We start from the raw sequence: 12,554 nt of genomic DNA on the forward strand, positions 1-12,554 counted from the left end.
AAGGACAGACTGCACACAGCAATGCTCTGCCCTGCCACAGGGTGAAGAACAGCCCAGGACCTGCTCCTCCTGTCTCACTGCAACCAAAAGAGACTCCCAAACGTGCTCAGTATAAATAGTTTATTAAAGAAAATAGCAAATTACAATTCTGTGAACAATCAACAGGGGAGAAGTGTATTTCAAAATAGATGTTTTTGGATTACTGTGTTTGAGGGGGCAGGGGATGCCACGAGCTGCCAGAGTTCTGGAACACTCAGAGGGGGAATAAAACAAAAAGGAAATAAAAGCAAGGACTGGGGTGGCAAGAAAGCCTCAGGCCCTGCACAAATGCCTGGAAATGGGAACAGGAATGGGACAAAAGTGCCAATGACAAGGAGACAACAGATTAAAACCTTAAATTCTGTGAGTGGAACTCTTCTGAGCACTACAGGGCAGGAAGGACTTTGCTCCACCTGGGCTCTGGGCTAAATTCAGTGAAAGCTCTCAGGGAGGTTTTCAGTTAAAAGCAATGTACAGTAATCCAAGTGTCAAACACAGCATTTTGTGACTCAGTGCTGAGAGTGCACCTTTCATTCCCTTTTGATATTGGTTTACATTTCTCTCATCGTTCTTAAAGGACAGAAAATATCACACCAGAAAGACACCAGAGCAATGCAGCTCACCCCCAAAGGAAACATGAAGGAAGGAGTTGAATTGGCTTCTACACTTGAGAAAGAGACACTGAAAAGTTCTGAATCAGTCTGAAGGTATTTTCCATGAGAAATAAGAGAGTTTTCCTAGAGAAACCCTGTGACCTGACCAAAGGTTCATCCAGCACAGGATCTCCTCTCCCCACATCCCTCTCAGAAGTGTCTCCCTGGAGGTGTGCTCCTCAGGGGAAGCTGAGGTGGGGAAGTTTGGCACTCCCTGGAGGGATATCAAAGGCTCAAAGGTCCCACGAGTGGTTTGAGGGACAGGGGAGGTCAGAGAGGAGCTGCAGGTGCCCTGATGTGGAGCTGCAGGGCAGAAATGCCCCTGCAGGGCCCTGAGCCCAGCCTGAGGTGAGGTTCCACCAACACCCAGCCAGGAAATGCTCCTTCCCCCAGCCAAGCTGCAGGCAGCACTTACCCCACCCCACAGTCTCTCAGACCAGTACGAATAAGAAAGGTGAAATTTAAAAAACAAAAATATTTGGAAGTTTTGTCAGTTTGCTCTTGCTGGTGTCAACTGCGGTCACTTGATCTTGGCCAGAGCTGCTGCTCTCCTCTCTGTGTTCTGGAACAAGGCTCGGATCAGACTCTTCACCTCAGCTGCTGAAAATTCCTCTGCCAGAGGCCCCTTCCCATCTGCCCACCTGCAGGGGAGACAGGGACAGCCTCATGTCACCAGCCTGCCCAGAAATGGCACCTCAAACAAGGGCCTGCAAAGGAGAACACCTACTGATCCACGATCTCCTGGAGGTTGGCCTGCAGGATGATCATCAGCTCCTTGAAGGTCATCCACTTGTGCACATAGACTGGAACTTCCTCTTGGTACTTCTTATTTTTGTCCTCTTCCAGCAGAGGGGTGAAAACTTGGGGTCCCTCCTCCACCATGACCCTGCAGAGTGAGTACAGCCTGTCTGCATCCTCTGCAGAGATATCCTGGAGTGGGGAAAACATCACCAGAGCAAAGTGAGGTTTATTTCTGCAGTGCCAAGTGAAATGAAAGATTGGGACTGTGAACGTTTCCCATGGACACATGATTATAATTTCTGTGTTCAAGGAGCTGCTCCCCTGAAACGTGATTTTGGGGAGATTCTGGAGGTGACAAATGGTGTCCCCAGCACCCCCCATGGCTGTTACCTCCAGGGCAGCAATCCTGGTGACAATCTCTGCCAGGGCTGTGTTCAGGAGGGCGCCCATGGCCTTGCAGTACACGTTCACAGGCAGCACATCCTGCCACACCATGCCCAGCCTCCTCAGCTGGTGCAGCACCTGCAAGGAACAGCTGAGTGTGACACCAGACAGAGCCCTGGGAAAGGCACCAGGGCATCAGGGGAGCTCAAATGGGGAGAAACAATGCAGCAATCCTGCTAAAGACACGGCCCAGGAGAAAAATCCCAAACCTTCCTGTCAGAAAACAGGGGTTTTTAGCAGTTTCATAGCTGTCAGGGCTGAGATGACACACTGCACCCTGCCCAGGATACCTGCAGCCACTGGGATGCTCCTCCTCTGCCTTCCTTACCTGCTTGATGGCTTTATTTGCTGCACAGTAATTCTCCTCGTCATCCATGTTGGAAAAATTCCTGGCACTCGAGAGCCTCTCCAGGATTTCTCCCTTCTGCACTCTCATCTGGGCCAGAAAACACTCCATCCCTTTAGGAGCAAAACAGAGAGAAGCAATTAAGCAATTACCAAATTTGCTCTGCCTATTTATGACGGCAAGTGCTGAATAATGAACTTGCTACAATGTTTTATTTCTAATCAAATTTCCAGTCTCCAAACAGTCTCCCAGAGCCAGTTTAACCACCGAGCTCTTGTGCAGCTTGCACTGCTGCAACACTGCTGGGAAAAGAGCAGAGTAGCAGAATGAATTCTGGATGGTTCCTGTCAGCTCACACAGACTTATGTCTGGATTTATTTCTGTAGAATAACTAATGAAAATATCAGATATTATTGACATTTTTGATAACCAATGAAAATATGAAAGGACCGAGCAGCAGATCCCAAAACACAGCCCTACATCTTGCTGGGTGCCGAACTGCTCTTGGGCTAAGAAAATACGGGTTTCAAAGAGCCAAAACTTCCTCAGAAGTTCACAAAACATTTCTGCCACTCGTCCAGAAAACACCAAAGCAGCGCTCACACCGAGTGAGCCACCACACCTCCACAAAACCACCCAGCAGCAGCTGCCAGGGTGAACTCCCCCGTGATCCAGAGGCACATTTTGGAAGGGAAGGAGGAAGGAGGGAGGTTACCCAGCCTCCTGAAGCCAGGCACCAGGTCCACGAAGGTGGCAGCGCCGTTCCTCAGCACGCCGGTGCCGCGGTAGTGGAACTGGTGGCCCAGGGTGAGCAGGTGGTGGGCAATGTACATGCAGTTGTTGTGGTGGATGGCAGCCAGCTGGGGCAGCTTCTGCAGGTTCTCCCTGGCCCAGCAAGAAGGGAAAAGGGAAGAAATGGGGTTATTTAGAGCTGGTTCTGTTAAAAAAATCGGTGGTGTCTATCCTAGAGAAACGCACAGTCTATCAGCAGAGTAAAAACTCTGTACTCTGTACTGTCCTCAGAGTAAAAACATTTAACCTCTCACATCCCCACAGGAACTGGCAGAAAAAAGCCTGAAATGGCACTGAAATGGCACATCTAAACCCTGTGTTACCCCACACATGTACTTCCAAACCACGCACTTTCAAACAGGATGTATTTTGGTAGAGCAAAGTCACAGTGAGGAAAAGGCAGAGAAGTTCTCTGACAGGATTGTGAACTTTGCATCTTCACTGCTGCTCTTTTTCTTCACAGGAAAAACATCATGAAAAATCCGTGCATCAGATCTGAGATCAAAGTTGTGTGGCTGGAAAAAATCCAGCTGTGAGAACTTCACCCACACCCTTCATTGTAAGATTGGCAACACAGGAACTCTCGAGCTCCTGCTTTGCACAGGTATGGCTCAGTGAGAGACTGAACAGTTGATTTTTGCTGATGGAGGAAGTAGTGAACAACTGGGACTGTTCCAACAGCAGGATTGCCCTCAGAACAGGAAATATGGACACACTCACCTGTGGTACGTGGGCACCACCTCATAGAAGAGCTGGAAGATGTTCCTGACACAGTCGAAGAGCTGCACACAGCTACAAGGGAAAAAGGCTCACGTCAGCCTGGCATTAATGTCCTGTTCACAGCTGACCCTCAGCCTGCCCCACAACAAGGTTTTGTGAGCAGTGAAGCAGTGGCACAAAGAGGGGATTGTCAGGATCAATGACAGCACTGTCAACACTCTGGAAAGCTCACAAAGGCTCTGGTGACCTTGAGGTTCAGTGTGGAAGCCCAGAACAAAGGGGACACTGTCCCTGCCCCTCCAGGTGTGCAGGAACACTCAGCCCTCTCTCTGCCCCTTGAGGGCACCTGTCACCTGGGCAACTCTCCTCCTTCAGGGCTCTCTGCTTGTTGAAGTCAAGTCGATGTGGATCCTGTTTGTTTTTCCCCAAGAGCCCTGCCAGCTGCAGGGCTGGAGTTCTTTGCTTTAGAACTCTGCTCACAGTGAGGCCAGCACTCGGTTTTGGGAAAAAGAGATGGCTTTGATTTTTCTAAAAACCCGAACCTGAAGGAACAGCCTGCAGCAGTGTCAGTCCCCTGCCCAAACCCAGGGATACATCCTCCAGCCAAAACAAGAGCAACGACCGAGCCCAATTTTCAGTATTTTCTACACTTTAAACTTCTTTAAACCTATTGCCAGATGCTCGGCGTTGCCAGAGGGCCACACACAGGTTATTAAATAAACCAATACAAGTGAAGAATGCCCAGTAATCCCTACCAGAGATCCGTGCTGGCTGTGGCCTCCAGCAGGGTGTGGTAAGCCAGCTCCACCAGCTGCTGCACCGAGGAGCTGATGCGGCAGGTGGGCAGGCACAGGGTGAAGGGGCTCAGCCTGCTCTCACTCCCCAGATTCACTGTCCCATTGTGCACGGAGTTGGAGGGTATGAGCATTTTCAGGTGGTCTCCTGAGCCAGGGTCAGGGAGCTCCGGGAGGGTTATGCTGGACTCGGGTGTGATCTAAAGGAAAACGAGAGAGAGAAACAGAATTTAGAGCTCAGAAAGGGGAATCTGCAAGATTAAAAAGCACTGAACGGCAGAGGTTTAAGGTAAACACAACACTGCAGCAGTGTTAAAAATTATTTAGAGATTGTTTTCCAGGTGGAAAAGCTGTGTCAGTCACCTTCACAGTGTTGTGTATTTCTGAGGTCATCAGGTTCCTGGCTGCCATGATCACATCCTGGCACTTCTTGTTGGCAAAGTGGGAATCGACGTTGCAGGCGTATTTCAGCAAGGCAGTGGTGTCCTCCTTCAGAAAGTGCATCTTCTTCAGGGCCTTCTCAAATTCCTCTGTGGACTCGATCACCTGAGGAGAGCAGATGTGGTCTGTGTTAGCACAGCCTCCTAAAACCAGGGAACAAAGTAAAACTGGGTATAAAAGGCGAAAGCAAAGGATGAACGAGGTTTTGGAGGGCATTAACCACTGGAATGACACCACACTGGAGTCCCTGGGCTCTGTGTTCAAACCTGAGGGGTTTTTGGGACCCACCTCTTTGTACTGCTCCAGTTTGCTGCTGTTGGTTGGGATGGAGTTCACCAGGCAGTTGTGGATGAGGCAGTCGGAGAGCTCCTCCCAGATGAGCTCCCCCAGCAGCTCTGCCAGGGTGACTCTGCCCTCCTTGCTGCCCTCCCCAGGCTGCTCCACAGGCACCTCTGCATCCCAGAGAACACAAATGGATTTTAATCCGGCTGCTTCCTGGGCCAGACCCCCCACCAGTTCAAAAGTTCACTTTCCTTGCACACAACGCTAATTAACAATCAGATATTCTAGAAAACCCTCATTAAATGAACAAGGTCCTGATCATAACTAATTCCAAAAGAAAGGAACTACCTACTTAGCAGGTGTTTGTGCAGAACTTCAAAAACCAGCCTGATCTTGTCAAACACCTCCATAGGAGAGGACTCATCCAAGGCAAACTCCTGGGACCTGAACCTGAGGATGAACACATCTGGCTGCTCCTCTGGGACTGGCTGCAGGGATGATGGCTGTGAGATCAGTGGCTTCAGGATGTACTGCAGCAACAGCTGGCCTGAGCAAAGGGAAAGACAGAGGTTTTCCAACAGCAGACTGCTCCAGTGAGCTCCAGCCCTGACTGTTCTGGGTTTAGAGACTGCAGGAAGTGGAAGGAATAACCCCTCAATCAGCTCTATCAGGGAATTACTAATGAGGTAAAACTCTTCAAGCACCAGGCTGGGAAACCACACAGTCATGGATCAAAAGCACACTGAACTGTCAGGACAGGAGAAATAAATCCAGAGAGATAATGGGATAAATATTTTCCTATTAATAAGAGCTGTAGCTCAGTGGGAAACAAAAGCCAGGAGAGGAAGAAGTTTCCCAGTGTCCTGCTGGAGTGAAGTGGATCTCACTATCCATGTTAAAAAAAGCCTGAACTATCCCCCTGAGCTCCTGGGGCTGTTTCTGGGGTCTGTCTTACCAAAATCTTTGAGCTTGGAGTGCAGCTCTCCCAGGACAGCCAAGGCCTGCAGCACAGCAGCCACGGGGGGGACAGCAGTGTCCTCGTCCTGGGGTGGCACCGTGTGCAAGTGCAGCTCCGACAGCACCACGGCCTCCAGGCTGCTGCTGCCTGCCACAAACCACACCCAGGGCTGTCACAGGGTCACAGCAAAGGCAAAGATCCACCCCTCCCCAGAGCAAGAGCTCCTTCAACCCCCCCTCAGCCCACCAGTTTCACTGCATGTCCCATCCTGCAGGTGAAAACAGGCACTTCAGAAAGGGTGAAAAAACCCCAAAACCCTGTGAGCACCTTTGGAAGGGGGAAGCTTCCACACAATGAGCTTCTGCCACTCCTCCCCGAGATGGTAGATGATGTTCTGTGTCTGCACTGTGAGCTCTGTGCCCAGGGCCTTCAGGATCTTCAGCTCAAAGCCCCTGCGGGACTCCAGGCTCCTGAGGCTGCTCCGTGCCTGGTGGGGACAGCAGACACAGCCGGGGTAAGGGCTGCCTCTGCCAGTGAAAACCACCCTCTGGGACTCACCCAGGGCAGCAATCAGCACTGCCAAGGGCTCACAGGTACCTTCTCCAGCTGCTGAGCTGCTGTCACGTACTGCTTTTTCAGCAGAGCAGAGTTGCACTCTTTGATGGCTGTATCAAACTGCAAAGGACAAACACACACAGAGGGGTGTCAGTGCAGCTCTGCTCTCACACTGCCCACACTCACCCCAGTCTGTAAGGTACACACACAGCCCAAACAGAGCCCGGGATAATGCCTCACAGCGAGGAGCAGCGTTGTTCTGCTCCCCCTCCTCACCTCCTGCAGCTTTTTCAGGACGCTCAGGACCAGAGTGTCCCTCTCCAGCTGCTGCTTCAGCTCCGTGAACTCAGCAACAGCAACGTTCAGATCTCGCTGGACCTGAGACAACAACAGCTTTCAGTCCATTGACACTGTTTGTCAGCACACGCATTTTCCCTCTTCAATTTCATTTATCATTTATTTTTGTTCGTAGAATAATTTGGTAAGGAAAAAACTCCATCCTTTTTATTCCTGTGTCACACCCCGTGCCACAGCCAAGGCTGAACACACTGTGACACACTTTTGCACCCACATAAGAGTGACAAACCCTTACTGACAGCTGTTAATTTACACCCTGGTGTGTCACCTCAAGGCATTCTTTAGGGCTGATATCACCCAGGGATCTTAGTCACAGAATCTCCCGAGCTGGAAGTGACCCCAGGATCTGCCACAAACCACAAAACCCCACCGTGAAAGTCCTGTCGGGACACTCCTTGAACTCTGGCAGGTTTGGGGCTGTGACCAAACACCCCGGGATGGGGTGGGGGCTCCGGATTTGGGATGAAATGGAGCAGAAGGTCCCCCCGCAGTCACCTCGTTCTCGATGCCCGCCTTGAGCAGGTCGATGTTCTTGGCCAGCCCCTCCACCTGCGCCACCAGGTCCTCTGCGCTCTGCATGCTGGGCAGGAACTCGCTGTACTTCTTGTTGATCATGGTGCACACCTCTCCCTGAGGACAACGAGTACCGGGACAGCGTCACCCCGAGGCAGAGGGACAGGACCGCCGGGATGGGGTAAGGGAATGCCGAGGTACCCCGGGATGAGCAGGGCCGGACATCCCAGGGCCCGGACCAGGACTGCACACCCGGGACTGACCCGGGGCTGGCACCCTGAGCCACGGCTGGACATCCACTCCAAAGCAAGGCTGACCACCCGAGCTGACCCAGGGCTGCAGCCGGGCTGCCCCAGCGCTGCACACCCGCTCCAAACCCGGGCTGCACCCGGCCTGGACCCTCGCTCCCGACCCGCTCCGCCGGCCCCGCGTCTCTCCCCGCGCTCCCTCGGCCCCCGTCCCTCCGCCGCTCCCGTCCCTTGCCTTGAGCTCCTCGACGCGGCGGGACAGGCGGCCCACGCGGGCTCCCAGATGCTCCTTGTCCAGCCGGCCCGAGTGCGCCAGCACGGCCGCCACCAGCGAGCCCGCCGGAGCCGCCATGGCTGCGCGCCCTACGGCGGCCGCCAAGGGACACGGGACCGCGGCGCGCAGCTCCGCGCGGGGACACGGGTTCGAGACCGCGCGGGGACAGCGGAGAGAGCGGGGACACCGGGGATCGGGGATCGTGGTTATGGGGACACGGAGACACCAGGGGGATCGGGGATCGTGGTTATGGGGACACGGAGATATCGGGGACCGACGTTGTGGGGACACGGAGACACCAGGGGGATCGGAGATCGTGGTTATGGGGACACGGAGACACCAGGAGGATCGGGATCGTGGTTATGGGGACATGGAGATATCGGGGACCGCGGTTAAGGGGACACTGAGATCCCGGGGATGCCGGGGGGCTCTGCGGCTGCTGCAGGGTCCTCTGGGTGCTGGGGGCTCCCTGGATGCTGCGAGACCTGTGGGTGCTGGGGGAACACACCAGTGCATACTGGGGTTCTGTGACTGCGTGGAACAACAGCGGACACCGGCGATCTGTGGCTGCAGGGGGACAGTGACAGGGGAGGGACATGGAAATGCTGGGGGCTCCCCAGCTGCTGAAGGGGGCTCGGGATGCCGGGGGTGCTCCCTGGATGCCGGAGGTGCTCAATAGATGCCGGGGGGCTCCCTGGATGCCGGGGTGCTCCCTGGATGCTGGAGATGCTCCCTGGATGCTGGAGGTGCTCAATGGATGCTGGAGATCTCCCTGGATGCTGGAGATGCTCCCTGGATGCTGAAGGTGCTCCCTGCATGCCGGAGGTGCTCCCTGGATGCCGGGAGGCTCCCTGGATGCTGGAGATGCTCCCTGGATGCCGGGGTGCTCCCTGGATGCCGGAGGTGCTCCCTGGATGCCGGAGGTGCTCTCTGGATGCCGGAGGTGCTCCCTGGATGCCGGAGATGCTCCCTGGATGCCGGAGGTCTCCCTGGATGCCGGGAGGCTCCCTGGATGCCGGAGGTGCTCCCTGGATGCCGGAGGTGCTCCCTGGATGCCGGGAGGCTCCCTGGATGCTGGCGGACCTGTGGATGCTGCCGAGTTCCGTGGCCGGACGAGGACTGGGCTGTCCTGGTCTCTGGCTCTCCGTGGCTGCTGGAAGCCCTCGGCTGCCGGAGGAGGCGAGCCTCAGCCCCTCGGTGCCCTCCCACGGCTGTCAGGCAGTTCCGGGCTGAGGAAGGAGGCTCCCCGATCCCTCCCCGGCTCCGGGGGAGTGAGCACCGGCCCCCGGCATCCGGAACTGACACAGCCCCGGGCGGCTGGTGCCTTGTGCTGAGCGGCTCCCGCACGTCCTGCGAACCGGGACAGAGGCGGCACGGCCGGGCCATGGCCGGGGGAAAGGTGCTCGGTGCCTGGGCGCTGCTGGCCAGCCTGGCCCTGGCCAGCTGGGGGGTCCGAGGTGAGTCCGCAGCGGTGGTCAGCGGCCGGACACTGCCCGTGGTGCCTGGACACGCCGGGAGGGTGCTGGGGAGGAGCCCCGAGGCTTGGTGAGGTTTTCCACCAGGGAAGGTTCGGAGTGTCGAGGGGAAAAAGGAATCAGTGCAACAGGGATGGGGGAGCTGCTTTGCCCAGAGGGGGTTTTTTTTGGGGACAGCCTGATGTGATGCTTCACTGCCACGAAGGAGCTCGGAGCTCTGCGCTGGTGTGGATAACACGGAGCTGAAGCTCTCCTCTCCTTCCCCAGGGCAGATCTACGTGAAGGAATTCAGTGGGAAGGTGTTCCTGGAGTGTGTGGTCGGCCAAGGCAAAAACGTCACATGGTGGAAAGACGGGGACGCTGTTGGGCGCGAGGCACTGCTGGAGCTGAGCGGGGTTTATGACGACCCCAGGGGGCTCTACGTGTGTGAAACAGGCGGCCAAAGGAAGAGCCTCCAGGTGCACTATCGCAGTAAGTGCTGCACACCTCCTTTGCCACAGCCACGGCTCCTTGGAGCTTTCACCCAGCCTTGAGGGAATTTCCCTCCCCATCTGGGAGTGTCTGTGCTGGTTTGCTGCAGGTTCCTCTGCGTGTGGTGTCACTGTGACAGCTCTGCAGCTTTATTTAGGGCCGTGACCTGCTTCTCTGGGCCTGCACTGAGTGTGGGGGACACATGGCAGCTTGTCCCCCTGTCCCGGCTCACGCAGCAAACCCAGCTGCTCTGTGCTGGCCTGGCAGAGCTGGCCGAGCCCTCTGGACGTGCCCTCAGTGTCCGTGTCCTTTTGGGCTTTCCAGTGTGCCAGAACTGCATCGAGGTGGACGCTCCCACCATCTCCGGCATCGTCGTCGCCGACGTGGTGGCCACACTGTTCCTGGCCGTGGCCGTGTACTGCATCACTGGCCACGACAGGGGACACACGTCACGAGGTGAGGCACAGGAGAGGCCCCAGGGCTGTGCCTGGCACCTCTAGGGGCTGCGTGTGCAGCTCTTGGGTTTGTTTGGGAATGTTCCCCGCAGTGCCCATGGCTCCCCTGATCCCTGACCCTGACTTTTCTTCCTTCAGCTTCTGACAGGCAGAACCTGATCGCCAATGAGCTCTACCAGGTGAGGGTGGGGACACCCCTGTGTGTGTGGGGACATTCCAGCACCCCGTGTGTGTGTGTGGGGACACCTGTGTGTGTGGGGGGACATTCCAGCACCCCTGTGTGTAAAGAACCTTGCCAAAAGCCGATCCAGCTCGCCCTCCCAGGCCTGGGCAGGTACAGTCCTGATTCATGTCCCCTGTTTTCCCCCTCCCAGCCCCTCGGAGAGCGGGAGGATGATCAGTACAGCCGGCTGGGTCACACCCGTGCCCGAAAGTGAAGTGAGAAGACTCTGAGGCTGCCTTCATCAGCGTGCTGGTTTCACTTGGAGCCCCCTCCAGGGTGGGCTGCTTGTAGCCCTGGGCTCATTCCACCATCTCTTGCACTTCCATATTCCTGCCATTAAAGATGAGCCTGTCCCACAGCCTCCCTGTTGTCTCCAGGTCCTGGGGAAGGCACACACGGGCTGGGATCTGGTGTCTCCTTAGGTCCACACGGGATGGGGTTTGGTCACTGGGAAGGTGCACATGGAACAGGATTTGGTCACTGGGAAGGTGCACATGGAACGGGATTTGGTCACTGGGAAGGTGCACAAGGGATGGGGTTTGGTCACTGGGAAGGTGCACAAGGGATGGGGTTTGGTCACTGGGAAGGTGCACAGGGGATGGGATTTGGTCACTGGGAAGGTGCACAGGGGATGGGATTTGGTCACTGGGAAGGTGCACAAGGGATGGGGTTTGGTCACTGGGAAGGTGCACACAGGACAGGATTTGGTCACTGGGAAGGTGCACAAGGGATGGGATTTGGTCACTGGGAAGGTGCATAAGGGACAGGATTTGGTCACTGGGAAGGTGCACACGGGATGGGATTTGGTCACTGCTCTCTACTCCCCAGCCCCAAGCAGAAACAGCTCACATGCTCTGAGTCCCCAAAACGGGACAGACACCAGACAGGGCCAGGCAGCACCTCCCCACCCTTGGGAGGACAAAGAAATATTCCCCTGGTGCAGGCAAGCCCAGAGACAGAGCTCTGCCAATGGGTGGGTGCTGATCCTGCTGGGACAAGAAGTGTGTGGGATGACACTGCCTGGGAAAAACACTGGGGCAAACTCGTACATTGATGTACCCCAAAAACAGTGGTAGAATTGCTGGGGTGTGGCAAAATTTAGGGTTTGTTTTTGTTTTTTTTTTTTTTTGAAGCAAAATTTAGGGGGTTTCTGGAGCAAAACGTAGGTCTTGTACACCCAGAGAAGTCCAAGCTTTTCCCACCCCACTGGCGGGCAGAGCAGGCGCCCCTGGCTCACAGAAGGTGAGAACACGGCCCTGAGCGTTTCTGGAGCTGCTGGGGTTGGTGCTGTGTGTATCTCACCATCTCCCTGCTCGGGGTGTGGGGCTGTTGTGGTGAAGGAGCCCAGCTGTGCCTGCAAACCGCATCCTGCGGGGCGCAGGGCTGCTGGGGCTGCCTCCTGCACCTCAACCACCCCCAGCCCCTGCTCCGCTGCTGCTTCCTCTGCTCAGGGGCTGCCTCAGCCGGGCTTCGACCTGAAACTGCCATCAAAACAGCCCACGGGCCCTTCTCAGCCTCTTTGTTGAGCAGTTCCATTGCTGCTGGGCCGTTTTGGGGGGTTTTTGCTGCCTGCCTCTGCTGCTTTGGCTGCAAATGGAGATCAGGCTGTGAAAGGTGAGAGCAGGACGAGCTCAGAGGCAAATTCCCCCGAAGAGGGTCCACTCTCAGCCCACCAGAAACCACTTTCTTCTGGAACCAGCCAGAAGCACTGGAGGCACTCAGAGCAGAGATTAAACTGGAGAGAAAACCAAAAGGAGCAGAGAGAAGTGTGAC

At 55.5% G+C, this 12,554-nt stretch overlaps 2 protein-coding genes across 3 annotated transcripts; one reads left to right on the forward strand and one right to left on the reverse strand.

Moving 5' to 3' along the window:
• Positions 1–106: 106 nt before the first annotated feature.
• Positions 107–8,235, reverse strand: LOC136371117 (centromere/kinetochore protein zw10 homolog). Of its 2 annotated transcripts, XM_066334978.1 has the most exons (16): positions 8,119–8,235; positions 7,618–7,752; positions 7,042–7,143; positions 6,808–6,885; positions 6,538–6,697; positions 6,208–6,357; positions 5,605–5,799; positions 5,259–5,422; positions 4,893–5,075; positions 4,491–4,729; positions 3,736–3,807; positions 2,939–3,108; positions 2,206–2,336; positions 1,824–1,955; positions 1,420–1,622; positions 107–1,333 (listed from the first exon to the last, which is right to left on the reverse strand). In XM_066334978.1, the coding sequence occupies exons 1-16, from the start codon at positions 8,233–8,235 to the stop codon at positions 1,213–1,215; spliced, it is 2,352 nt and encodes a 783-aa protein (XP_066191075.1). In that variant the 3' UTR covers positions 107–1,212. The 2 variants fall into 2 exon arrangements, with proteins under 2 accessions (XP_066191075.1, XP_066191074.1); XM_066334977.1 differs by lacking the exon at positions 8,119–8,235 and having other exon boundaries at positions 7,618–7,771.
• Positions 8,236–9,461: 1,226 nt separating this feature from the next.
• LOC136371124 (T-cell surface glycoprotein CD3 gamma chain-like) lies at positions 9,462–11,139 on the forward strand. Its single transcript, XM_066334989.1, has 5 exons — positions 9,462–9,614; positions 9,900–10,103; positions 10,428–10,559; positions 10,697–10,737; positions 10,933–11,139. Exons 1-5 carry the CDS (start codon positions 9,542–9,544, stop codon positions 10,993–10,995), a joined length of 513 nt encoding a protein of 170 aa, XP_066191086.1. The 5' UTR covers positions 9,462–9,541; the 3' UTR covers positions 10,996–11,139.
• Positions 11,140–12,554: the final 1,415 nt, after the last annotated feature.

This window comes from Sylvia atricapilla, chromosome 23 (assembly GCF_009819655.1).
Source record: "Sylvia atricapilla isolate bSylAtr1 chromosome 23, bSylAtr1.pri, whole genome shotgun sequence".
Lineage (NCBI taxonomy): Eukaryota > Metazoa > Chordata > Aves > Passeriformes > Sylviidae > Sylvia > Sylvia atricapilla.

Excerpts from the sequence above, each read along its gene's own strand:
- LOC136371117 (XM_066334978.1), bottom strand. The coding sequence starts at position 8,235 with ATGGCGGCTCCGGCGGGCTCGCTGGTGGCGGCCGTGCTGGCGCACTCG. Across the intron at positions 6,886-7,041 it reads TCCTGAAAAAGCTGCAGGAG|TTTGATACAGCCATCAAAGA; the intron begins GTGAGGAGGGGG and ends TGTCCTTTGCAG. Across the intron at positions 5,076-5,258 it reads AACTGGAGCAGTACAAAGAG|GTGATCGAGTCCACAGAGGA; the intron begins GTGGGTCCCAAA and ends TGCTCTCCTCAG.
- LOC136371124 (XM_066334989.1), top strand. The coding sequence starts at position 9,542 with ATGGCCGGGGGAAAGGTGCTCGGTGCCTGGGCGCTGCTGGCCAGCCTG. Across the intron at positions 10,104-10,427 it reads CCTCCAGGTGCACTATCGCA|TGTGCCAGAACTGCATCGAG; the intron begins GTAAGTGCTGCA and ends TGGGCTTTCCAG. Across the intron at positions 10,738-10,932 it reads TCGCCAATGAGCTCTACCAG|CCCCTCGGAGAGCGGGAGGA; the intron begins GTGAGGGTGGGG and ends TCCCCCTCCCAG.